This window comes from Malania oleifera, chromosome 9 (genome assembly GCF_029873635.1).
Source record: "Malania oleifera isolate guangnan ecotype guangnan chromosome 9, ASM2987363v1, whole genome shotgun sequence".
NCBI classification, from domain to species: Eukaryota; Viridiplantae; Streptophyta; class Magnoliopsida; order Santalales; family Ximeniaceae; genus Malania; species Malania oleifera.
In genome coordinates, this window is record NC_080425.1 from 72232994 (window position 1) to 72258946 (window position 25953).

The 25953-nt window shown below is 37.4% G+C and overlaps 1 protein-coding gene across 1 annotated transcript; it reads right to left on the reverse strand.

Annotated features, from left to right (window-relative positions):
• Positions 1 to 2260: 2260 nt before the first annotated feature.
• Positions 2261 to 3398, reverse strand: LOC131164273 (dehydration-responsive element-binding protein 1D-like). The gene has a single exon (XM_058121324.1). It carries the CDS (start codon positions 3359 to 3361, stop codon positions 2519 to 2521), a length of 843 nt encoding a protein of 280 aa, XP_057977307.1. The 5' UTR covers positions 3362 to 3398; the 3' UTR covers positions 2261 to 2518.
• Between the last annotated feature and the right edge of the window lie 22555 nt (positions 3399 to 25953).

The following is a 25953-nucleotide window of genomic DNA, read 5'->3' on the forward strand; positions in this document are numbered from 1 at the left end:
CCTCTAGTGTAGATCATGACAGCTCATCAGGTGATCACTCCATGTCTGCCTCTCCCGAACCTGGCTCGTCTGATGATCATGCCATCGCATCCACTCCGCCCAAGTCCTCTAATTTGGATGTCCGTCGTTCTAGTTGGGTAAGGGCACCTCCTACCTATCTTAGTGATTATAACTATTTTTCTACTTTTGACTCCCTTCACAAGCCTCGCGATTATCGTGAAGCTTTTTTGGTTCCTATTTGGAAGCAAACTATGTCTGAAGAACTTGGCGCCCTTCAAAAAACTCATACTTAGGACCTAGTTGACCTGCCTCTTGGAAAGACTGTAGTTGGGAACAAATGGGTCTATAAACGAAAAACGAACTCCGACGGTTCTGAAGTAAGACATAAAGCTCGTTTAGTGGCAAAGGGCTTTACTCAGGAATATGGCATTAATTATGAGGAGACATTTGCCCCTTTTGCTCGTATTACCTCTATTCGCTCACTTTTGGTTATTGCCTCTACTCGCCAATGGCCTTTATTTCATATGGATGTCAAGAATGCCTTCTTACATGGTGATTTGGCTGAGAAGGTATATATGCAGCTCCGTCCGGGATATCCTCATCCTTCTGGTAAGGTCTGTCATCTCCGTCGTGCTTTATATGGGCTTAAGCAAGCTCCCTGTGCTTGGTTTGCCAAGTTCAGTTCCGCTATTGCATAGCTTGGGTTTGCTTCTAACCCTTATGATTCAGCTCTTTTTACCCGTCATACAACTACTGGCATCACTATTCTACTACTTTATGTTGATGATATGATCATTACTGGTGATGATACTTATGGTATTCATGAGCTTAAGCAATTTCTGTGTCAGCAGTTTGAAATGAAAAACCTCGGTTCTCTTCGCTACTTCCTCGGCTTAGAAGTGTCTCCTACCTCTAATAGCTACTCTTTGACTCAAGCTAAATATGCTTCTAATCTTCTGACATGTGCCGATATCACAGATTGTAAGATCACTGATAGTCTGCTAGAGCCCAATACCAAACTTCGTCCTACTGATGGGGAGCTTCTTCCTGATGCCACTCGTTACTGACAACTTGTTGGGAGCTTGATTTATCTCACTATCACTAGACTAGACATTACCTATGCAGTTCACCTTGTTAGCCAGTTTATGTCGGCTCCTTGTTTCGTTCACTATGCAGTTGTTCTTCGCATCTTACGATATGTGAAGGGAACCCTATTTCATGGGCTTTTCTTTTCCTCTCACTCATCCTTGACGTTACAGGTTTATTCAGATGCTGATTGGGTAGGGGACCCTACTGGTCGTCGGTCTACCACTGGTTTTCTTTTTCTACTTGGTGACTCTCTTATCTTTTGGCGAAGCAAAAAAGCAAACTATTGTTGCTCGCTCTAGTACTAAGGCTGAGTATCAGGCTCTTGCTGATACAACTTCTGAGCTTCTTTGGCTTCGTTGGCTTCTCCACAATATGGGTGTTCCTCAGCCCTCGCGCACTCCGCTTTACTGTGACAATCATAGTGCTATCCAGATCGCTCACTACGATGTTTTTCATGAACACACCAAATACATCGAGATCGATTGTCATTTCGTGCGTCATCATCTTTAGAAAGGGACACTTCGCCTCATGTCAGTTCCTTCGACTGATCAATTGGCTGATATCTTCACAAAAGCTCATCCACCTGGTCGCCATCGTGCTTTGGTATGCAAACTCCAATTGTCATCTTCAATACCACCTTAAGTTTGAGGGGGGATGTTAGTATACTTCCTAAGTTACCCTTGTATATTTCCTAAGTTACCCTTGTATATCCTACCTCCTTTAGCTATAAAGCCTTATACAGTGTTAATAAGAAATACAGAGATACAACAGCCTGATCTGAATCGTATGACTCTCTCCAATTCTGTACAAATAAAGGAGTCCAAAGCTCCACAAAAAAAATATATATATATTTTTTTGCTTGTCAAACTCTCTAAACTCAAAAGAACAATGATAAGATAAGAATGAAGATAATCAGTTTATCTTATGCTAATATCTCAAGAGTCTATTTATAGGCACAAAATGACCTTTCATTTTCCATGTACTTAATAAATAAGTTATGTATATATTAAATAGATATAATCCTAAATCCAAGGTATATTCATCTAACTAACCTTATTCATTCAAGAGATATATGAATAAATGATCATAATCCAATCTAAAATACATCTTCATTTTTTCAAGATAAAATAATAATATTAAAATACACTAACACAAAATATGCTTGATTGAATTATTGAAGAAATATAAAATTTGCCATTCAAAGTAAATCTTACAGTAAAAATTATGGTACATATTTTTGTTTGGCAAGGATTTCATCGGGCTGCGGCTGAAAAAAAAAAAACCAAACAGCACCGCCTACCTTAAATTCCTTTCCAGTTTCTAGCCTCTCCAATTAAAATTTTTTTTTCTAACATCTTAATAGTACCATACACACTATCTATATATCCACCAGGCTAGCTAACGTGTCAAAACGTCCAACTCTATCTAGCTAGAAATTCCACAGTGACATACCAGCCTCACTTGCCACGTCGCCCCAAGCGTCGTCGCTGCTGCCAACACAAGGAAGAGGTGGTGGAGAGAGAAGAAGCCCTTCTGCCATGTGGACAAGCAACCGTGGCATCTCAAACACTTCTTCTTCATCCACGTAGACACCAACATTTTCCTCCCTCCCTTCCCCGCTTTCGCCGCGACAAACTCCCTCGGCAGCCGCCACGCCACCCTCTTGCCTTTCGTCCCCTTGGGTCGGCAGAAACGCCTCAGCCGCCGCAGCAGCCGCTCTCCTGATGTCCTCAGCGTCTGTCGAAGCCGGCGGAGGCAGCCAAGCAGAGTCGGCGAAATTGAGGCACGCCGTACGGCCCTTCAGCGCCAATGCGGCGACGTCGTGGGCCCGCGCCGCCATCTCGGGGGTGCGGTACGTCCCCAGCCAAATCCTCGACTTCTTGTTTGGCTCGCGCAGCTCGCAGACCCACCTGTTGGGATTCCGGCTTCGGACTCCCCTGTACACTGGATGCCTCGTTTCCTTGAATACTCTCCTTCCGGCGCGCTTCTTCGGACGGCTCGACGCTAGCAGTAGGACCTCCTCGTCGGAACGGCTGGTACAGTCGGACAGTGTCGACGTCTCCGGCGGGCTTTCGGATCCCGTATCCGATACGAATGTGTGTGACTTCATTGAATATGGATTCTGGAATTGAGGAGCACTATTGTTTTGTTTTATTTTCAGTGTTGAATTTGTGTAGGGGATTGAAGTGTTAAGAGTGACTGACTGAGGATGGAGGGTGAGTTTTATAAGGAAAGGCGGACGAGGCTTGGACGCGAACACGGAGTACACCATGGTGGCAGCGAGACGAAAAGATGGGAAGTGAAGACTGAAGACTAATGATGAGAGGAAAGCCCCACGGACTCTACATACTGCCACAGTACCTGAGGAAAGTGGATAGTGACTTCCTCAGGAGAGATTAAAAACATAATACTTTTGGGAGTTTGACTTTTCGGAGGGCTGCTTATGAGTGCACCAGGAGAGCACACGTGTAGGTTGTCTGAGTGTCTTTCGAATTAAAAAAGGGTCCTGAAGACGTGGCAAAATCGCGGATGGCTTACCACGTGATATTTCATTCCTCGTCCCCTATCCCTCTGTTTAGATTTTTGATTTTTCGATTTGGTGGGGTCCTCAACTGAAACTTTGACGTGGTGTTGGGAGAGCGACTGAACTGGATTAGCCAAAAAAAAAAAAGAAAAAACGTGTGTATCAAATTTAATATAATTTTGTACGCATGATAAAAAGTATATTAAATTTAAAGTATATAAACCTGATATGTTTAATATTCTCTAAAAAAAAAATTAGCTCACTCTAATCACTTAATTATAGTTAAGTCTACTGAACTATCTATTCGGGGATCTTAAAACTCACTTATTAGAGTGAAATATTGGGGCTAAAAGTTACAACACCATAAATCCCATACTCATTACTCTCGGGAAGATGATAGAGGCATAGCAATGGTCGGATTTGTGATGACAAACTGGGTGATGTACATGTTACACTTTGATTTGATTTGATAACATAAAAAAAAAAAAAAAAAAATACATGATCATGACTCTAGATGATAACTATTATGCACAATTGGTGCTCTCTTACCAATTGTTGATGGCGAGTGTGTGCTGTGATGACCTCATACAAACTCACTAAACAATCAATGAAATAAGTAAGACAACCACTTAATGATGAATTATAAACAATCAACAATGAGAATAAACAATTGTAACAATCAAAGACACAAGAATTTACGTGATTCAACAAGTTGTTTACGTCCACGAGAGCAACGACTGTTTTTCACTATCACAATGAAAATTACACCAAGTTTATCATATTAGGGTTATATAATAATGAGTAAATACGAATCCTATGCATACAAAAGACCTCTACTATATCTAAAACACTTTTGTAGCAGTCACCCAAAGGAAAATCTTCCAAAAACTTACAATCTGCTGATCTCCAATTTGAAAATCTGTGACATTCGTGAGCGTAACCATCGATAGTTTGAAGCCAAGAAGAATTCCCTACAGCACTGCATGAAACCATCGACGATTACACCCAAACCGTCGATGATTTACCTCCTACATCTTTCTCTCTTTATTCCTCATTTCACTATGCTTTCCCCCTAGTACATGCGTTCCACTCAAAATATGAGTCACATCCCCAACAATCTCTACCTTAGCAAATATGGGTGAGTTATCTAGTATACGTTTTGGTATATGGGTGAGTTATCTAGTGAGAGATTACAAATTTCGAGGATGAAATTTTGGTAAGGAGGAGAGGTTGTAAGAACCCGACCCGAGAATTTTGAATTAAATAAATAAGAAAAGAGAAATGAAATTATAAATGGAAAACTAGTAGGGCTCGTCGGCAAGGCTCCTTTTCTCGTCACCAAGCTTTTCTCGTCGATGAGGTCCCTTCTATAGCTCGACGATGAAATTCAGAGGTTCGTCGATGAGAGGATGTCGAGGGATTTAGGGAAATTCTGAAATCTTAGGCTCGTCGACGAGGCAACTCCATCGTCGATGAACTCCCTTCTTATGCTCGTCAACGAGGACGCCCTCTCGTCGACGAGTCTGGTCGGGTCAAAGGGGTTATAAATATCTATTCATTTCTTCATTATTAAGTAAACTAAAATTCTCTCTCTCTCTGTCTCTCTCTCTCTCTAGGGTTTCAAGACGTCCGTTACCCGAATCAACGATCCAACGTTATCACGTGAATCAAGAGGGGAATCTCTACGTTTATAGCAAATCAGAATTTCGTTTCGAGGATTTTCAGGTTTTGATCCAAAATCGACTTAAGAGTCTGATTTCGTTTCTAGTTCGGTAGATCTGTAGTAGTTATGAATATATTGAAGTATTGTTCTTCGATTTTTAGGTTTTGGGGGTCCCATGTCATTGTTTTGGATCGATTAAGTTCGTGTTTCGATTTTCGGGAGAGGTAAGGGATTTCTGTTTATATCAGTTATTTTTGTAATCTGAATCGATAAAACTGTAGTTTACGATTCTACGGATGTTTTGGTTACTTATTTGGGAAAATCTATCGGGTGAAATTACGGGATTTTTGGTTAACCTTTTTGGAAAAATTGGGGGTTTTGGGTATCATCTCCGTTTCTGTTGGAAAACTTCATATTGGTATAAACTGTGACATATAGATGATCGTACCTTTGATTATTTTAAACTGTATTTTTGGAACACCTAATATGTAATTGTTTGTTTACCCAAATGAGTGTGGAATGAGATGGTGAATTTGAATGATGTATTTTGTAGTAAAGCGTGCCGGTTAACTATCGTAGGCTATGAATTATTCAAATGAGATATAGGGACATGAGTTCCAAAATGTGCCAGATTTTGTGAAAATGTCGTGGCGAGATAATACCGATGGGAATATATCAAAGCAGACCGGATTAAAATGTCGTAGGCTAAGATATTGAACCGAGTCGGAATAAGACCACATACTTTTATGTCCGGCTTTTGTTGAAGAGTATGCAATACCACTAGATCGGCCGATTTTTACCAAAGGGTGTGAGAACACTAGACCTGCACTGGTTCAACACTATGGGGGCTTATGCTATGCTAGGTTACCAGGGTACCGGCTTTTACCGAAGGGTGTGAAATACCACTAGATAGTCCAGCTTAGGCTGAAGAGTGTGACGACACTAGATCGTATTGCTTTTGTATTGAATGTATACTGGAACTGTATTTGTGAAAATACTAGTATTGTGAAATGTATGTTTGCTGTTGAAATAACACTCATGTATCTACACACTGATATAACATATTTCTCCCTTACTGAGAGGTGTTTCACCCCTATCACACAAATATTTTTCAGGTCCTTCGAGTAGCCGACACTAGCGTCCTAGTAGTTCAAGAGCATGGTGGTTGGTTAGCTGTGTAGAGGTACTTGTGTAAGTACTGGTCCTTTGCTGGGTAGTCATTTTGGGTTATGTAGACAGCCAGGGTATGTTATGTATTTTGGGGAACTAGATCCCATTTTTTATAGACTCTGGTATGGTTTTATGAAGGCATTAGTTTGAATTATTCCGCTGCGTACATAGTATATATGATTATGGATAGGGTATACGTGAACCCTACCGGGTCGGACCCTTGCTTTGTATGGTATCATGGATGATTGTATGATACAGGGATAGGTTAGGTCACTAAATCACACCTTGGGGTACATTTACAGGTTCGGAGCGTGACACCTCATCCATCACTTGGGTTTCAACCTCACACAGTTTCACAAAGTTGGTAGATATAAAGGAGTGAGTTGCTCCTAAATTGAATAAAACAACACCTCTATTTGAAAGCAGTAACATGTTACCTGTCACCACGTTACCAGCGTGTTTTGCATCTGCTGGAGTAAGCGAGTACACCCTCGCCTGATTTGTTTCCCCGAGGCACCTGGTTCTTTCCCCAGTTCTGACTCGGTGCAACTGTGTCATTTATCTACATACGATAGTTTCGGGACACATGGCCTAGTTCGCCACATCGGTAACAGTTAGCCATGAACCGGCACTCACCATCATGCGACCTATGGCACCAGGTACAATGCTTGCGAGGCTGATCCCCCTATGGACCCCCCGGTTCCGCACCTTGGCGATTACCCGTACCGTATTTCCTCTTCTTCTACAGTCCTTAACGAGAACCAGAAGGTACTAGCCTCTTCTTCTGTTCCTGCACCACCTCGTCCTCCTAGAGACCAGCCTCAATCACAGTGACCTTATCCACCAGAACAGAAAACTCTCGAATCTGTAGCATTCCTACTAGCATACGAATATCCTTCCTCAGACCCTTCTCGAACCTTCGAGTCTTCTCGTACGCATTCAAGATCATACACGGCGCACAGCGAGACAGCTCGATGTATCTAGCTGCATAACTCTGCACTGTCAAGGTCCCCTGAGTAAGACTCGAGAACTCGTCTGCTTTTGTGTCACGGATAGAAGCCAAGAAGCACATCTTGAAGAATACCGCCTTAAAACGGCCCACATGTCATCCCAGATGAATTGGCTCTTTGCTTCTCAAGCAGACTCACAGCCATCCACAATCTTTCAGCTTCTCCTGCCAGTTGAAACGTAGCATAGAGAACTTTTGGCTCGTCAGTGCAGTGCAGAACTTTCAGTATCTTTTCTGTCTTCTGCACCCAGTTCTCAGCCATAATCGGGTCGGACCCCCCAGTAAACGTCGAAGGATGCATGCGGGTGAACTTCTCAATGGTGCAACCCGCAGTCGTAGGTGGATGCTCCCGTCCCCTAACACTTCCCCCGATCTCCCGCATAATCTATTTGGTCAATCCCCGAGGCACGAAAGGAGACCCTTCACTCGCAGTCCCTTCTGAGCTACTATCCCAATTGCTATCCTTGGGCTCCATTTTAAAAATAGGTTAGGAATAGATTAGTATTCCTCTATCATAGCACAATTAACACAATCATTGCATGATAATCATGTTAACTTCTAGACTCTCACGTCCAGGTCTGCCCTACCGTACAAACACGAAACCATCAATGGTTTGCCATGGTTTTACTGAAATCGTCATTCTAGGAAAATCACAGATACCATCAATGAATCCCTGTTTAGCTACATGAAAACCCTCGACCTACTCTACCCATTCTCTAAATCCTGTACTCTGGTATATTCACATAATCATTCCTAACCAAGTCTACAAGACCTAACAACCTAGTTAGCTTTGATATCAAGCTGTCATGCCCCAAACTCGAAAATGGGCCCCAGGGTGTGATTTAGTAACCTAACCTATCTCTGTATCATACAACTGTAATGCCCCGACCCCCCTATGTGGGCCTGGAGTGCTACTAATCCATTTATTTACCTGATAATCCACATTCTAATATCATATACGCAGCGGAAAATATAATTATAATCTTCCAACAAATATAATAGCAGAGTTTACTATTCCTATCTATAATCCAAATTAACTATTCACCACTTATAATCACATATATACATGTCTCCAAAACATAATCCCCAAATACCAGTATTCTCAACCATCCATATCTCAGAAAACTTAAAACATAGAACATAAAACATAAATTTATACATCTCAAAATTAACATAAAAATATACTCTTTTCTCTTTCTATTTCCCAAAAATGTTATAAAACCTCGAGCTCTCTAAGCTCGATCTCGAGGAAATCTTGAAAAAGATAAATTCATATTCGAGTGAGAAACATCTCAATAAAGGAAGAAATAATATATTAAAACAGTGTGTGGCTAACATGAGTTTATATAACAACATAATATTTAACATTTGAAAATTGTTAACATAATTTTTGAAATCATTCTCTGATCGTATTTAAACACATGCAAAATATTTAACCCCACGAGATTACCCAAGGATAGGGGTGATTACCCGCCCATACAAGTAGCACCCCTCTGCTCTGATACATTAGGCAACCCAAGGGTCACAACTGAAGCATATTAGGGCACTCACCTTACTCAGTAAGCCCTTAAGTGATAGATTAATCTCGTACTCACACAGTTCATACAAAAATTTACCAGCGAAGGCTCCCAATAATAGGAAAATCTACCCGCTCATACAAGTAGTTTCCCTCTGCCCTAACATGTTATGCAGCCTACTGCTACACCTAATACAACCAGGGCACTTGCCTTTCTCAGTAAGCCCTCGGGCGAAGAGTTTGCCTCGCCCAAAGGTAACATGTTCTACTAGCATAAATACTGATAATATCATAATACATTATTTTGTTTGTCATCATTCTGTATTTCTCAACTGTTCATGTTTTCATCTTTTACTTTTCATTTCATTTCACTTTACGTAACTTTTTCCCATTTTACATTGTTCACATTTCATATTTCATTTTCGTTTCATTCATTTCCATTTTCATTTCATTTCATTTCATTTCATACCCAGCATCTTTCAGCTATTTTACCCAGTATCTTTCAGTTGCTTTACCTAACATTTTTCAGTTGTTTTACCCAGCATCTTTCAATTGTTTTACCCAACATATTTCAACTGTTTTACCCAACATTTTTCAACTGTTTTACATGGTTGCATTAACACTCACATGCAGCATATTTTATATAACATTTTCATACTCAGTTCATTTCCTATATATCTTGTATCTTATACATATAACATATTTTCACACAACATTCTTATTTACTCATGCCACACTATTTAGCAGTAAAATTCATATATATTTCCTATAAAATAAACCAACCCACATTTAACATTCATATACTAAAAAAATACCTTTAATTTCTTACATAATTATTCTGAAAAATATTTCACTTTCATCAGTTCAATATCACATATACGTATCTAATAAAATAGCTCTAGGCTCAGAAAACATAATTTAAATGGTTGACATTTTAAACCCATACAAAAACATAATCACGTATATATAACACAATTCATTTTTCGTTAATTTCATAAAAATTCTGGTTTAATATATATTTTTTTCCTTACCTAGTTTCTTGAACTACGCCAACAGGGACCCCGAAAAGATGTCTGCGGCGCTCACCCGAGCCCTGAATCAAAAATCCTAATTTCATTAAATTAACCTTAAATAAAATATTATTTTAATATTTCCTAGACCCATAAATTTCAAATAAATAATTATACCATCAAATATAATCAATTTACCTAATTTCTCAAATCACACTCTCGCTTTGGAGTGAGACTTAGAAAATCTCAATTGGAAATTTACTCACGCCAAAATGACGACGATCACGACTAGGACCCCATGGTGGTGCCTGATCGTCGATTTAATTGTAGATTTAAAGAGAAATTGAGAAATTAAGGAAAAGTTGTCTTACCCCAGGAATGGTGCCTACGCAGCTCCCACAACAAATCCACTCCAGTAGAAATGTCAGTGGCAGAGTTAAGAATCCAACGGCACCTTCTGTTTCCCGATCAACCGCAAATCCATCAAGAAATTGAGAGAGAGAGAGAGAGAGAGAGAGAGAGAGAGAGAGAGAGATGGAGAGAGTGACAGAGAGAGAAGGAGAGAGGCGTTGAAGGTCTGTTGTTCAGTTTAATTGAAATCAGGAAGCTGAAGCTTCCTGATGCTTTCATTTCCCTTTTTTTTTTTACTTTATTACATATTATAATGATATTATATTATTTACCTATACATACATATATATATATATATATATATATATATATCACTTTTCCTTATACATTTAGGCATTTATATTTAACCATCATATAACTTAATTTAATTAATTCAATTTAATATTAATTAATTAATTAATTACTTAATTCTTAATTAATTTTTTTAATTTATTCATTTATTTATTTATATTTTTAGGAATCACTACATCCTCCTATAATACACATATATATGTATACCCATATATCCATTATATCATTTATTTATTTACTTTAGTTTAATAATAATTAATTAATTAATAATAAATAATTTTAATTTAATTTAATTTTTTTACTATTCCTTTTATTTGTTTATTTAATATATTAATTTAATAATGTTTAACTAATTAATTGATTAATAATTTTAATTAATTAACTATTTTTTTAATTTTATTTTCTGGGTTATTACATTCTTCTCTTCTTTAGAAAATTTCGTCCTCGAAATTTCTTTACTAATAAATAATTTCCTCATTTCGGGGATTCATAATTTAACACATCTCACATATCTCAATATCTATCTAATGAATGGCTACATTATCCACAATGAAATGAAATCATCATATAAACTTCTCAATTATTCATAACCATATTAAATCATTATTATCTTAATCATAAACTTATACCTGCGCCTGTGACATTATCTGACTCAATCGAGATCAACGAGTACACTCACGCTGATCCACCTCTACCTAGAGGTACTTGTTGGTTTCCCCTAATACCATAACCTTTGAAATCAACTAACCAATCTCATACCACACATTTCCATATACTCCAATTTAAATATCAAACACTCAACTTGACCACAAACCATTAAATTACATCACCTAAATTATTCTCCTTCAAAGGTTTTTCTCCCTAAATCAACCAACCTAACCTTCAAGCTCAAATTCCAAGTTCTTATTTCTCTACTCGGAAACATCACCATCGATGGATTTACCATGATTTTCTAAAACTAGCTACTTCTTCAGAAAAACACAGAAGACCATCAAGAGATTTCTGCCTCCAATCTTACGAAACACAACTCATAATTTCTAACGGTATCTTAATCTCCCCATCCCTATCCTTATCGCAACTCAATCCTATACTCTAATATAAATCATCCCTAACCTAATACTCTAATATTTCCATATCTAGGTGATGTGAAATTAATCACACTTCTGACTGGACATTGCTCTGATACCATTTGTAACGCCCCGACCCCCTTACGTGGGTCCGGAGTGCTACTAATCTATTTATTTACCTGATAATTCATATTCTAATATCATGTACGCATCGAAAAACATAATTATAATCTTCCAACAAATATAATACCAAAGTTTACCATTTCTATCCATAATCCAAATTAACTATTCACCACCTATAATCACATATATATATATATGTCTTCAAAACATAATCCCCAAATACCAATATTGTCAACCATCCATATCTCAGAAAACTTAAAACATAGAACATAAAACATAAATTTATACATCTCAAAATTAACATAAAAATATACCTTTTTCTCTTTTTATTTCCCAAAAATGCTATAAAACCTCGAGCCCTTTAAGCTTGATCTCGAGGAAATCCTGAAAAAGATAAATTCATATTCGAATGAGACACATCTCAGTAAGGGAAGAAACAATATATTAAAACAACGCGTGGCTAATATGAGTTTATATAACAACATATTATTTAACATTTGAAAATCGTTAATATAATTTCTGAAATCATTCTCTGATCCTATTCAAATATGGGAATATAAAACATTTCATATATTTCATCATTTCTAGTATGCACATATTAGTATTTCATTTTTTTCCCATTTCATAGAAAATCATTTCCATATTTCTCATATTCTACATTTCTCAATATTTATGTATATCAGTGTTTCTTATTTCCACTGTTCCCATAAAATCATTTCCGTACATACATTTATCCCTTTTCAATATTTTTCCAGAAAATCATATAACATTTCCGCATTACACTTCATTTCCTCGGGGATATTCATCATCATATCGTTTTCCCAGATCTCCCATTTCAAATCACATTTTACACAATACATTTCATAATTTTCATAAAATCATATGCCACACAACTTCTCATCTATTATTCATATCATCATAATAATAATTTCAGGGAAAATACCATAATTCATTTCACATATATTTCAACCAGTATTTCATAAAAATACCTGCTATAACTTATTCCCCTTACTTGTCTTACTGAGATGCCCACACAGTTCAATCCTGAGCCCGTGGCATTTTCAGCACAAAAACCTACAATTTCTATTTCTCCAGAACATTCAACAGAATTCCAACATAATTTCAATAAAAACATTTCCTAGGCTCCCAATAACCTAAATAAATTGTTAAACTCCAAGATAATGAACTTACCTCGGTTTTCCTGAACTATGCCCGCAGGGTTCCGAAATTACACTCGCGGCACTTACTCAAGCCCTGAATTCAATAACCCTAATTCAACCTCAGAATGTCCAATATTTAACATTTCAAAATCTATAATAATTAAACAATAATTAGTCCCTTAATAACCCCCTTAGCCTAATTGTGGGGTTATGCCTACGACGACCCCACAAGAAATCCGCTCCGCTAGACTTGTAGAGAATCATGCCTAAATTCTCGTGGTTGCGTCCGATCGACTTAAGATTTATGAGAAATTGAGGTCAAAGTGAGAATTGAGCTTACCCCAAGAGATATGCTTACGCTGCTCCCACAACAAATTCGTTCCAATAAGAATGTTGGTGGTGGAGATAGGAACCCAACGATACTTTTTATTTTCCGATTGGCCGAATATTTGCCGAGAAAATGAGATGAGAGAGGAGAGAGATGAAAGAGTGAGAGAGAATAGGGAGCGTGAACTAAAGGGGGGGGGGGGCGCAACAATTGAATTGAAATTCAGTTCAATCCTTCCTGATTACTTATATATATATATATATTATAATAATATAATGTTAGAATTGGTGTATTGCCAAGAGGGGGGGTGAATTGGAATTTTAAAATCTATCACCTAGGTTGAATTGGATAAACAGCAGTATATACACAACCTAGGGTCTGCCTATTCAATTTCCAAATTCGTAGATAAGTATAATGTGAAATTTAAGTCATACGCATCATTCACCCATAACATACATGTGCAGTAAATATAAAGTGCGGAAATATAAATGAACACATGATATGTTATCGGGGTTCGGCCAACCGTGCCTACGTCCCCGCCTCAAGCTCGCAAGCTAGAGGATTCCACTAATAGCTCACTTAAGGGTGGAGCGGCACCGTTTACAACCAGGTCAAATTAACACAAGGCTGACCTCAACCTTAACCAGGTCAATTAGCGGGGCTGACCTCAACCTACACGCCTTAACAGGACGACGCACCTAGCTTTCCTAACCGGGTCAAAGCCAATTCGGGACTATTCCAGGGCTAGTCTCCCTCTTCAGGCCCGTGCCTGGAAATACAACCAAAGTATATTACAATGAAATGGTACAGTGATTGTGCTTTCAAGTAAAGCAGATATGTACCCAAATTCGCGCAATGATATACACCACAAATATGAAATAATTTGTAAGCTCAATGTGGTCTAAGATGTCAACTCTCAAATAGATTTACTATCGTTGTAATGAGTGCGTAAGAGTGCAAACCTAAATGATCTTTGTATCATAGGATATTCAATCTAAGTGCTCAAACAAAGATATTATCCAAACTTCATATATTTCAATCAATAAGTTTTCTCAATACATACATGTATATGAAGCTCTAGCAATATATGAGTTTGGTTTGCAAAAAGAATTTTATCTTTGTATTCAAGTATAGATATATATCAATGAATATTGCAACAAAGATTTTTCTCACACCAACAAATATCTCTTTAAAGATTTATCAAGACAAAGCACACTAGATATTTGAAAGTATTTTGAAAATGTTTTGCAACCAAAAACAAATACAATCTTCTTAAGATGTTGCAATGAAGGTGCAAATCTTAGAAGATCTATCAAAGTCTTCTTAGGATAGACTTATTAACAAAGTCTCCTAAGAATACTTGGGTTTAGCTCTCAATAAAAATAAAACAATCAAATATGAATGGGAGAGCAAACCTACTAAATAAGAACACTCAATCGACTTACAGAGGATTTAGGAGATCGAAGAATGTAAGCATGAGTGAATGGGGATTAAATATGAGTATTATAGGGTTTTTATTTTTCAAAGAATTTTCCCTAATCAAAGTGGCTAATCCCTTCTTTTCATTTTCTCAAATGAACTCATATATATAGGCAAGGGAGAAAATATGACCGTTGGGGACCTATAGGGTATTATTAGAAAAGTCTAATGATGTTTAAGGCATTTTAACCCTGTTTAAAAAAATATTAACCACGGTAAAAATAGGACCAACCCGAGAGGTCCGGTCGACTAGAAATGGTTCGGTCGACCAGGACTCAAGTGGCTCGGTCGACCAGGGGCATTTTGAACTGAGTGGCTCAGTCGACCGGAGAGGGCGATTTGCCAAATTTCCGAGGTTCGGTCGACTGGGGCTATTTTGAACTACATGGCTCAGTCGACCAGACCGTTGGGAATCCTCCCAAGACCCTTCGGTCGACCAGGTAGTTGGAGTACAAAGTTGGTCGGTCGACCGGAAGGTCAAACTGTTGACTCCCAAGTGGTTCGGTCGACCGAGGTCAAATGACTTGTAAGTGCTCGGTCGACCGAGACTGGGTCAAACAGTTGACCCGGATCGGTTTCGGTCGACCGGGCCAAATTGAACTGAGTTGGCCGGTCGACCGAAAGTGCACCAAGTGTGCATTTCGGTCCCTTCTTGCAACATTCAAACCCTATTCAAGTGCCTATTACATACAAGTGCAAAAGTGAGTGTCCTAAGGTCACTTGGGTCCAATTTGGAAACACCGAAAAAGTCCGGTGTCGGTCGACAGAAGGTCGACCGATGGTTCACCCTAAGGTCTTTCTATGGTTCGGTTTGAGCTTGCAAATTAAATCATGCATGTGATGTGTGTGAGCTTATTACAAACCGAAAACCCTAATTACTATTACAAACAACTTCATTGAAAATTATTACAATTAAGAGTTATGAAATTGTCGTCTTCAAACCTTTCTTGCTTTGTGCACATCTTGATCTTATCATTCTTGATTCCTGCACACAACTCAAATGTTTATTAGATACAATGAGTATTTGTCATAATCAAAACCGGGCGTGACCAATAAGGTCAACATATAATATAATATATTATTTAATTAATAATAATTTAATTAATTAATTATTTAAATTTTTATTTTAATTATTATTTTTATTTTATTTTTATTTTTTTTATTTTTTGAAATCACTACCTCTAAATATTTTTGGAGTTGTTACATTCTCCCCTCTTTACAAAAATTTCGTCCTCGAAATTTGTTGAATACAACTTCAAGTAAAATTCATTATTAACCTAACAAGTTTTAAGTTAATCTTGTAAACAATTCTATTAGAACTAGTAACTAACATAAATCGTTGGATCATACATCTTGTCCTAATACACCTTGTTTCAACACCAACACTCAACAACTTCAATTTTCATCTCCAGTCTTATAAAGATCTAAAACCAACATAACCTTAGAATAATTAATAGATAACTATCCTTTGATTATGATATGACCCAAAATTTCCGTATTAGTTGTCCAAAACCCACATTTCCTATTTAGCATGTAACTAATGCTCTCATAGTGTTTGTAAAATTAATCACAAATGTTGTTCATGGTCTTCTTGAGTCTTTGAGTACCCCAAAAATCATCCATAAAAATTACAATGCACTTATCCAAGTATGGTTGAATAACTTGATTCATTATATCTATGAAAATGTAAGGTTTCATGATAACCTTCAATTGGTAACACCAGAAACTTATAGTGATCTTACTGTGTACTCAATTATGTCTTTGGGGTGTATAATTTTCAATTCTTAATTAGTGATAATTTAATTGCAAATCAATCTTCAAAAATTTTGGGATTTATCAATTATTCCAATAATCCCCCAATCCCTGGAAGTCGATACCAATTCCTACTGTAACGTAATTCAACTTCCAATGATTAATGCATAACCTCAAAGCCCCATTATGTCTCTTAGTGAATAACACAGGTGCAACCTATAATGATATACTAGGTCAAACAGATTCCCTGTTAAGGAAATCTTCTAGTTGCACATTAACTTGCCTTAGTTCAGTTGATGTCATTCTATATGAAGCAATCGACATAGGCTCTGCTCCTAACACCAAATCAATATTAAATTCAATCTCCTCTTGAAGGTAGCTCCGATAAGTCATCTGGAAAGAATATCTAAAATTCATCACCTATGGGTAAAGAAGTTTGGGATTCGTTAACTCATATGTTTCTTCCATCACTGCTACAACCCCAAACATTTGCCTAAATTCTATCATTTCCCAAGCACTCAAGAAGTCAAATATGGGAGCTTATTAGTTAGAAAGAAAACCCTCACTCCATTTGGAGCTCTGAATATTATTTTCTTTTAAAAACAATCAACTAGGTGTATAATAAATAGTTAGCCCTCAATGGTTAGCCTTTAAACAAAGAACTTACAATGATGATTCATACTCATCAAGGACCATACCTGCCAAGACATCTCAGATCGGGATTTATAATCATTTGTTGTCAGATCAAATGTATAAAAGCACTTCAAAACTCTCATCATAACTTTATAATTCGTTTGAGTAAAAATTATATGAACTTCCAAACATTCTTTGGAATTTTAATCACCGATTTCCTTTTCAATGTCAATCTAATGCATAGGCTTACATTTTTAAATCAAGATAAAGTATCATTTTCCTACCAAATTGGTTCTTAGATTTTTTTTTCCTTACTTCAAATAGTTTTTAAGACTCAACTTCTAACCTATGGTGACACACATTGAATATCAAAATATAGGTGAAAAATATCCTCAATGAAAAACAAGGATTACAATTATGGCAAGTCTAAGTCCTAGTATACTTACTCAAGCCAACCCTGATCTTGCTCCAGTGACTGGCCAAATATGTAATAAACATGTGTCTTAGTTTTTGGTACAAAATACAATACTAATGAAGTTATTTAATCAGCTATGATCAGTGATCGAATATTGTCTGGCTGCACAAATCTTGTTTGGAATGGACCAAGAAGAAAATGGTGACATTTATTTGTACCAGAGAGTTGCTAATGGTAAAAAAATCAGACTCTAAGGATGGCTTCAAAAGCCACAATCAATTATAGACAACAACAGAAGACTCCACATTAGGCTGTATACAAATCAAATCCCAATTGAGCAAATGCTTAAGTGGTTAAATTGGTATCCCATTGCTAAGTAAGATTCGCATAGGATAGAGCGAAAAGATAAAACTCCGGGTCCTAGCATGTACGGTTTCTTTCTGGATAGCAGATTGCTAAAGGTTCAAGTATCATTAGGATTTTTCTTCTAAGTAGATTCACAGGATCCTTCAGGTTACTTGGCAATGTGATGCCCATGACATCTTATTCTCAGGTTTGTTTTTAGCTTATGGTGACAGCATTACTTCCCAGGGAATAAAGAATTTCCACAGAACATAGAAGGCAAATTGTTGCCCACTTAGTATCTTACATTTTTATGGGCATCTTAATTTTAGGATTACACGGTTCCCACTATTTTGGTCAAATTATGGAAATATAAGAATATGTAGTCAATGCACACTCTCATCGAACCATCTTCCTTCCTCATAAACAATACTAGTGCTCCCTAGGGTAACACGCTAGGCCCGATAAACCCCTTATCTAACTGTTTCTGCAAATGTTCTTTCATTTTTTTTTGAACTCTGCCAGTACCATTCTATATGGCGTCATCAAAATCGGCGTTGTCCCCGGAACCAGATCAATAGCAAATTCTACCTCACATTTAGGAGGTAGTCCCGACAAATCCTCGAGAAATATATCAGGAAAATCCCTTACTACCGGGATATCCTCAACCCTCAACTCCTCTTCTAATACTTCCTTCACACAGGCCACAAATCCCTGACAACCCTCCAACAACAACCTCCTCGCTTGAATGGCGGATAACAACTATGGTGGGGCGCACACACCTGGCCCCACAAATCTATCCTCTTGGAGGTTCGAACACTACCTCTTTCTTATAATAGTTAATATTGGCCTAACTGACAGCTAGCCAATCCATTGCCAAGATCAAAATAAACGAGTACCTATAAAGCACTACAAGACCAGTAGACAATATCCTCCCCTGAATATCCGCTGGAAAATCCTTAAACACTCTTCTACATTTTACCATTGTTCCTATTGGTGTGGCTACAAATAATTTGATGTCTAACGATTAAGTTTCCATCTTACACAATCTGATATATTCCCAAGAAATAAATGAACATATTGCTTCTAAATCACATAAAACAATAACTTTAACTGAAATTATAACTATAATACCTATCACCATGTCTCCTGCCGCCTTAGTATCTCTCGGCATTAGTGCATAAACTTGCACCGGAGCAGTATTCATCCGATGTCCACCTCGAGGTGCCTAATAGCCTCCTTTATATGGTCGAGGAGCAGCCACTATCGCTGGAGGTGCCTGCCAGTTTCTCAAAATATGTCTAGGTTGATAGCACCGATAACAGAAAACCTCCCTCACTCGGCACTCTCCCGAGTGTCTCTTGTAACATATGGGACAAAGAGGAGGCATCTATCTATCCTGTACTGCTCATTCTCCTCCTCCCTGTCGTCGTCCCCCTCTGCTATCATATCTCCTCCACGGCCCTCGACTGGACCTTGCCTGAAAATCGGTGGCACAGGGCTCTTTCCCTAGCTCTGTCCTACACTGCCACCATGTCTTCTCCAAGTCTCCTGACTGGTACCTACCTGAAATTCAGGAGGCATAGATATTTTCCTCTGGTTTAGGTTCATAAACTCCTCCGCCTGGGTATCTCTAGTAGAAGAGTGAATGTATTGATCATATAAAATTTCTCTAAAACGGTTTCATGTCAGAGTTGCTAGTTCTGGCCTTTGTTCTTCTAGTAGCTTTACTGACATCCACCAACGCTTGGCCTCCCCTGTCATTTTCAAAACAGCATATAGAACTTTCTGCTCGTTTACACAATGGAGACTTGCTAATATATCTTCCATCTCTTGGATCCATTCCTTCGCAATGATTTGATCAGCTCTTCTCGTAAATGTCGAGGGATTTATGTGGATAAATTACTCAACAGTGCAGCCCGAGTTAGCTGGTAGGCAATTCTGTCCCCCATAGTTCCACACAATCCTAGCCATGACCTGCTGGCTTGCACTACACAGCACCTTTTCAAGGTCATGGCCACCTATGCTGGAAGCCCTCTTGTTACCACTACTTTTAGTATTTACGTTGTTATTCCCGGGGTCTATCTTGAAAAGGGAACAACTAGTCTCAGTATACAATTACTATCACATAACCAATACACTGCTATAACTCATAAATTACTCTTCTATTACCCTTTATCTCCACATCCTCAATCCCCATTTAAGATTCAGTTCTACCACTCAGAAACAAGATCCAGCTGTAGTATCCATGGTTTTTCCTGAAATCGTCACCCTAGGAAAAACACATAAACAATCTTGGTACTCCTATCTCTAGGCCGCAAGATAGAACCCTAAATTCTCACCTCATCCTTCACAATGACTAACTCACATTTCAATCTACCCATCTCCTATTTTCCTCAAAATGCATTCCTATACTCTGGTATTGTCTTCCACATTTTCCTAAAGTCTGCAAAATCTAGCAACTTAGGCTTTGATACCAAATTGTGATACCCCGATTTTCATACCATTTTTTTTACATCATATTTATCGGACACGTCAACACCCCGATACCATACATATCACCTGACCCGCATTAGGCACCGGTATACTGGTCACATTATATTTCAAATACTTATCAGTGGAAGACAATACATACATACACCATAGAGAATATACATATCAGAGTATAAACCATCCAAAAATACATACACCAACGAACACCCCAAAATAACAAAACTTTAGGGGAAATATTTATCCTTATATCAAACACTCACCCTATATATCAGGATCCCTGCTCCACTTTATCTGGGAGCTCTATTACCAACTCGATCTTGGTTTCCTGAAATATTTAATACTTAGGTGAGATACATCTCAGTAAGACGGAATAAGTTTTTGACAATGTGTGGCAATATGAGTGTGATTACATCAATATACATACATACATACATACATATATATGGTCAAAACATTATTCAACTGATATGATATCCGATATGTGCAAATAGCTATATAAATATAAAACACAACTGTTATAAACTTTATACCTCATTTTCCAGTTTCATTTATTTTTCTCATCTTTCTTTCATCTCAATTTATTTCCATTATATCATTCTTTTCTTATTTATTCGGCCCATGAGTATCCTCAGTTCTTTCCATATCGTGTCTATAACTCATGGCCATTTCTAGTCTGCTATCCAGCCCATGGGTATCCTCTGTAACCATAACATGCCGTGTTTGTAACCCATGGTTGCCCTGAGGATTTTTCTTCACGCCATGCTTCCCCCTATGGTCAGGATTAGGCGGCCCGAATGCTGGATCTAACCGCGGTTGGCCGACCCGGTTAGATCAAATAATACCATATACTTGTTTGTAGTAACGAATGGCTTGCCACATACTCTAGACGAAACCCAGGGGGCAATAAACAACTCTACTTTGGCCCATTCGCACTGCCACGCCACATACTCCACGAGTCCATGTGGTTGCCATTTTCAACTGCTAGCATTGGTATCGTGCTAGATATCATAACCCATCGCCTGGGTTTATATATCCATCCATCCGCGTTTTCATTTCCACTATTTCACTTTTCTCATATCAACATTTCCCATATCAATACATATATTCACTGCAGTTGTTACATTGCAATGTTCACAATTCTAGTATTCACATTTCATTTCCAATATTCACATTTCATTTCCAGTATTCACACTTCATCATTCACAAATCAATTCTCATATTTCATTATTCATATTGCAGAATTTCACGTTACAATATTTCCATATTCATATATCAAAATTCACATGTCTGTATTTTCATTCAATATTCATAAAATAGTATTCCCAGTAGATTTCTCATTTTCTACTGTTTCATTCTCAGCATTTCAATTTCACAATTCATCTCATAATAATATTTAAGAAAATATGAGAATATATCACATTTCATATATTTCATCATTTCCAGTATGCACATATCAGTATTTCATTTTTTTTTTCCCATTTCATAGAAAATCATTTCCATATTTCCCATATTCTACATTTCTCAATATTTACATATATCAGTGTTTCTTATTTCCACTATTCCCATAAAATCATTTCCGTACATACATTTATCCCTTTTCAATATTTTTCCAGAAAATCATATAACATTTCCGCATTACATTTCATTTCCTCAGGGATATTCATCATCATATCATTTTCCCAGATTTCTCATTTCAAATCACATTTTACACAATACATTTCATAATTTTCATAAAATCATATGCCGCATAATTTCTCATCAATTCATATCATCATCATAATAATTTCAAGAAAAATACCATAATTCATTTCACATACATTTCAACCATTATTTTATAAAAATACCTGTTATAACTTATTTCCCTTACCTGTCTTATTGAGATGCCCACACAGTTCAATCCTGAGCTCGTGGCATTTCTAGCACAAAAATCTACAATTTCCATTTCTCTAGAACATTCAACAGAATTCCAACATAATTTCTATAAAATATTTCCTAGGCTCCCAATAATCTAAATAAATTGTTAAACTCCAAGATAATCAACTTACCTCGATTTTTCTGAACTATGCCCATAGGGTTCCAAAATTACACCCACAACGCTTACCCGAGCCCTGAATTTAATAACTCTAATTCAACCTCAGAATGTTCAATATTTAACATTTTCAAATCTACAATAATTAAACAATAACTAGCCCCTTAATAACCCCTTTAGCCTAATTGTGGGTTTATGCCTACGACGACCCCACGAGAAATCCGTTCTACTAGACTTGTAGAAAATCATGCTTAGATTCTCGTGGTGGTGTCCGATCGTCAATTGAGCTTAATATTTACAAGAAATTGAGGTAAAAGTGAGAATTGAGCTTACCTCAGAAGATATGCCTACGCCGCTCCCACGACAAATCCGCTCCAGTAGGAATGTCAGTGGTGGAGATAGGAACCTAACGGTACTTTTCATTTTCCGATCGGCCAAATATCCGTCGAGAAAATGAGAAGAAAGAGGAGAGAGATGGAGGAGTGAGAGAGAATGGGAAGCATTAACTGAAGGGGGGGGGGCGAATTGAAATTCAGTTCGATCCTTCCTAATTCTTCAGGAAGGATTGATTACTTTTATATATATATAATATTAATATAATATATTATATTATTTAATTAATAATTTAATTATTTATTTATTTAAAATTTTAATTATAATTATAATAATAATTATTATTATTATTTTATTTTTTTTATTTTTATTTATTATTATTATTATTTTTAAATCACTACCTCTAAATATTTTTGGGGTTGTTACACGACTCGTCAATATTAAACACATTGGAATTAAACCGGATATCCCAACCCATCGGTAACGACCCAAATGAGTGACTTGTCAGTATTAAACACATCGAAATTAAACCGGATGTCCCAACTCAGCGGTAACAACCCAGATGAGCGACTCGTCGTAATTAAAACTAGATTTTAGACCCATCAGAATTTAACCAGATGTCTCAGCCCACTGGTAATGAATCGGATGCCCTAGCTCATTGGTAATTAAACCGGATGCTCAACTCTTCGATAATTAAACCGGATGCTCACCACATAATAACAATCATCAAATAGAACCCTCGGTATTTAACCGGTATTAGTTTTCTACAGATTCCTGAAAACAGTTTTGGAACCACCGTTCCTATATCTCATTTCACGATTTTATAACTCAACTCATTTCAGTATACCAACTCATGCCACACTTATTTGGGTAAAACAAATAATCACCTCATAATTAATCTGAGAATACAGTTTAACATAAAATGAAGGTACGATCATCTCTATATTGCTATTTATTCAAATACGTGATTTTCCAACAGAAACTGAGATGAAACCCGATAACCCTAATTTTCTCAAAAATCGTAAACCCGAAAATCCCATAATTTCACCCGATAGATTTTTCAAAATAAGTAACCAAAACATCCACATAATTTTAAACCACAGTTTTACCTATTCAGATTACAAAAATAACTGATATAAACAGAAACACCTTACCTTTCCCCGATAACCAAAACATGAACTATACGGCTCCAAAATAGGAAACTAAGTTTCCAAAACCTAAAAATCGAAGAACACAACTTCAACGTAATCCTATCTACTACAGATCTACCAAACTAAAACCAAAATCGGACATTTACCTCAATTTCAGGACAAAACCCAAAAATCCTCAAAACAAAGATCCGATCCACTATAACCGTAGAGATTCCTCCCCTGATCCACGTAGTAACGTCGGATCGTCAATTTGGGTAACAAATAGCCCGAAATCTTAGAGAGAGAGAGAGAGAGAGAGAGAGAGAGAGAGAGAGAGAGAGAGAGAGAGAGAGAGAGAGAGAGAGAGAGAGGATTTTGGTTTCTTAGCAATGAAGCAATGAGAAATTATATTTATAGACCCCTTGACCCAGTCAGCCTCGTCGACGAGACGACGTCCTCATACGAGCATAAGAAGGGAGTTCGTTGACGACGGAGTTGGCCTCATCGACGAGCTTGAGATTTCAGAATTCCAAAATCTCTCAGCATCCTCTCGTTGACGAAACTCTGAATTTTGTCGCCGAGCTGTAGAAGGGACTTCATCGATGAGAAAGGAGCCTCGTCAACAAGCCCTGCTATTTTTCTCCTTTTAATTTCCATTCTCTTTTCTTATTTATTTAATCCACATTTCTCGGGTCAGGTTCTTACCTGTTAGGTCTTGGTGAGTAGTTGGGTTTTGTACCTGTATTGTAAAGGCTTCCCCGCCTTGAAGGGGATTGTTTAGTGGATTTGGGAATCCTTGACTCGGTGCTAAGGCGTGGACGTAGGCTTGGAGCCGAACCACGTTAAATCGTTATGTTGTGCTTCTCTCTCTCTCTCCCTCATCTTGATATTTGTTGTGATTATTTGCTTTGTTATTTATTGTGGTATTCTTCACTTGTGTCTTGCCAAAGTTTCATTTGTAGCAATCTTTATTGTCCGCGACAAACGTCTATTCACCCCCCTCTAGACGCACACCCGGGCCAACAGTTTTATCAAAAATATATCATGGGAAATGATTTTTTTTTTATTTTCATTTTTTTATCAAACAAAACACTTTCTCCAAACAGAACCCAATTATAAATATAATAACAAGCATAGCCTTGCATTTAATAGGAATCAATAATTATAATTGGTGTAAAAGACTCTAATCTTTACTGAGATTTGACCACAAGACGCGAGTTTCCCCTAAAATTTAATTTCAATAGTACGAATATTTCTTGAGAATTGATAAAAAGATGCGTATCTCCCATAAGGTTCATTTGATTTTTATGACACTTACACCCCTTCTTGGGTGTTCTTTTGCTAAATATTTGTAGTTTGAGTCTTAAGGAAGGTCTATACCTTTTTGGCAAATGTATCTCGTCCAAAAATTTATTTGTGTGTGTGTGTGTGTGTTTTTTTTTTTGAAATATCAATATCTTTTGTTCTTATAATAATTGTTATAATAATTAAAAAAAGCTATCTCGTAGAGTTTTTTAAATTTTTATTTTGGGCTAGGGATGGATCGATTCAGAAGAAAACAAACTAAAAGTGACATACTCACAGTGATAAAATCAGAGCTTTCGGGAATTTTCTTTTACTAACTGCTTGGAAGAAAAGTCACGAATGTTTGGAATAATTTCAACGCGAATGTTACCTGCGGCAACTTTTAATAAGATAGATGCGGTGGTTGGCAACAGCATTTTGCCGCGTATGGCGCGCGTAGTGAAGGTGAGCCAATGAAGCCTTTTGGGCTGCGGATTGACGTAGTCTCGGGTCCCTGTGACAGACAGGGCACCTCGTGTAAACACACTTCACTGGTGAGAACACAACCTAGCCCAGTGCCGTGTAGGGTGAGTAACGTGGACTGCTCCATCACTTGAGTTGTGTTCACACTTTGTCTAGTCCACAAGTTGTTGTTGTAATTAATTGTAGCTAGCTCTCAAAATAAAAAAAATAAATAAGAGG

Bases quoted from the DNA above. Each gene is read 5' to 3' on its own strand.
- LOC131164273 (XM_058121324.1), bottom strand. From the start codon at position 3,361: ATGGTGTACTCCGTGTTCGCGTCCAAGCCTCGTCCGCCTTTCCTTATA.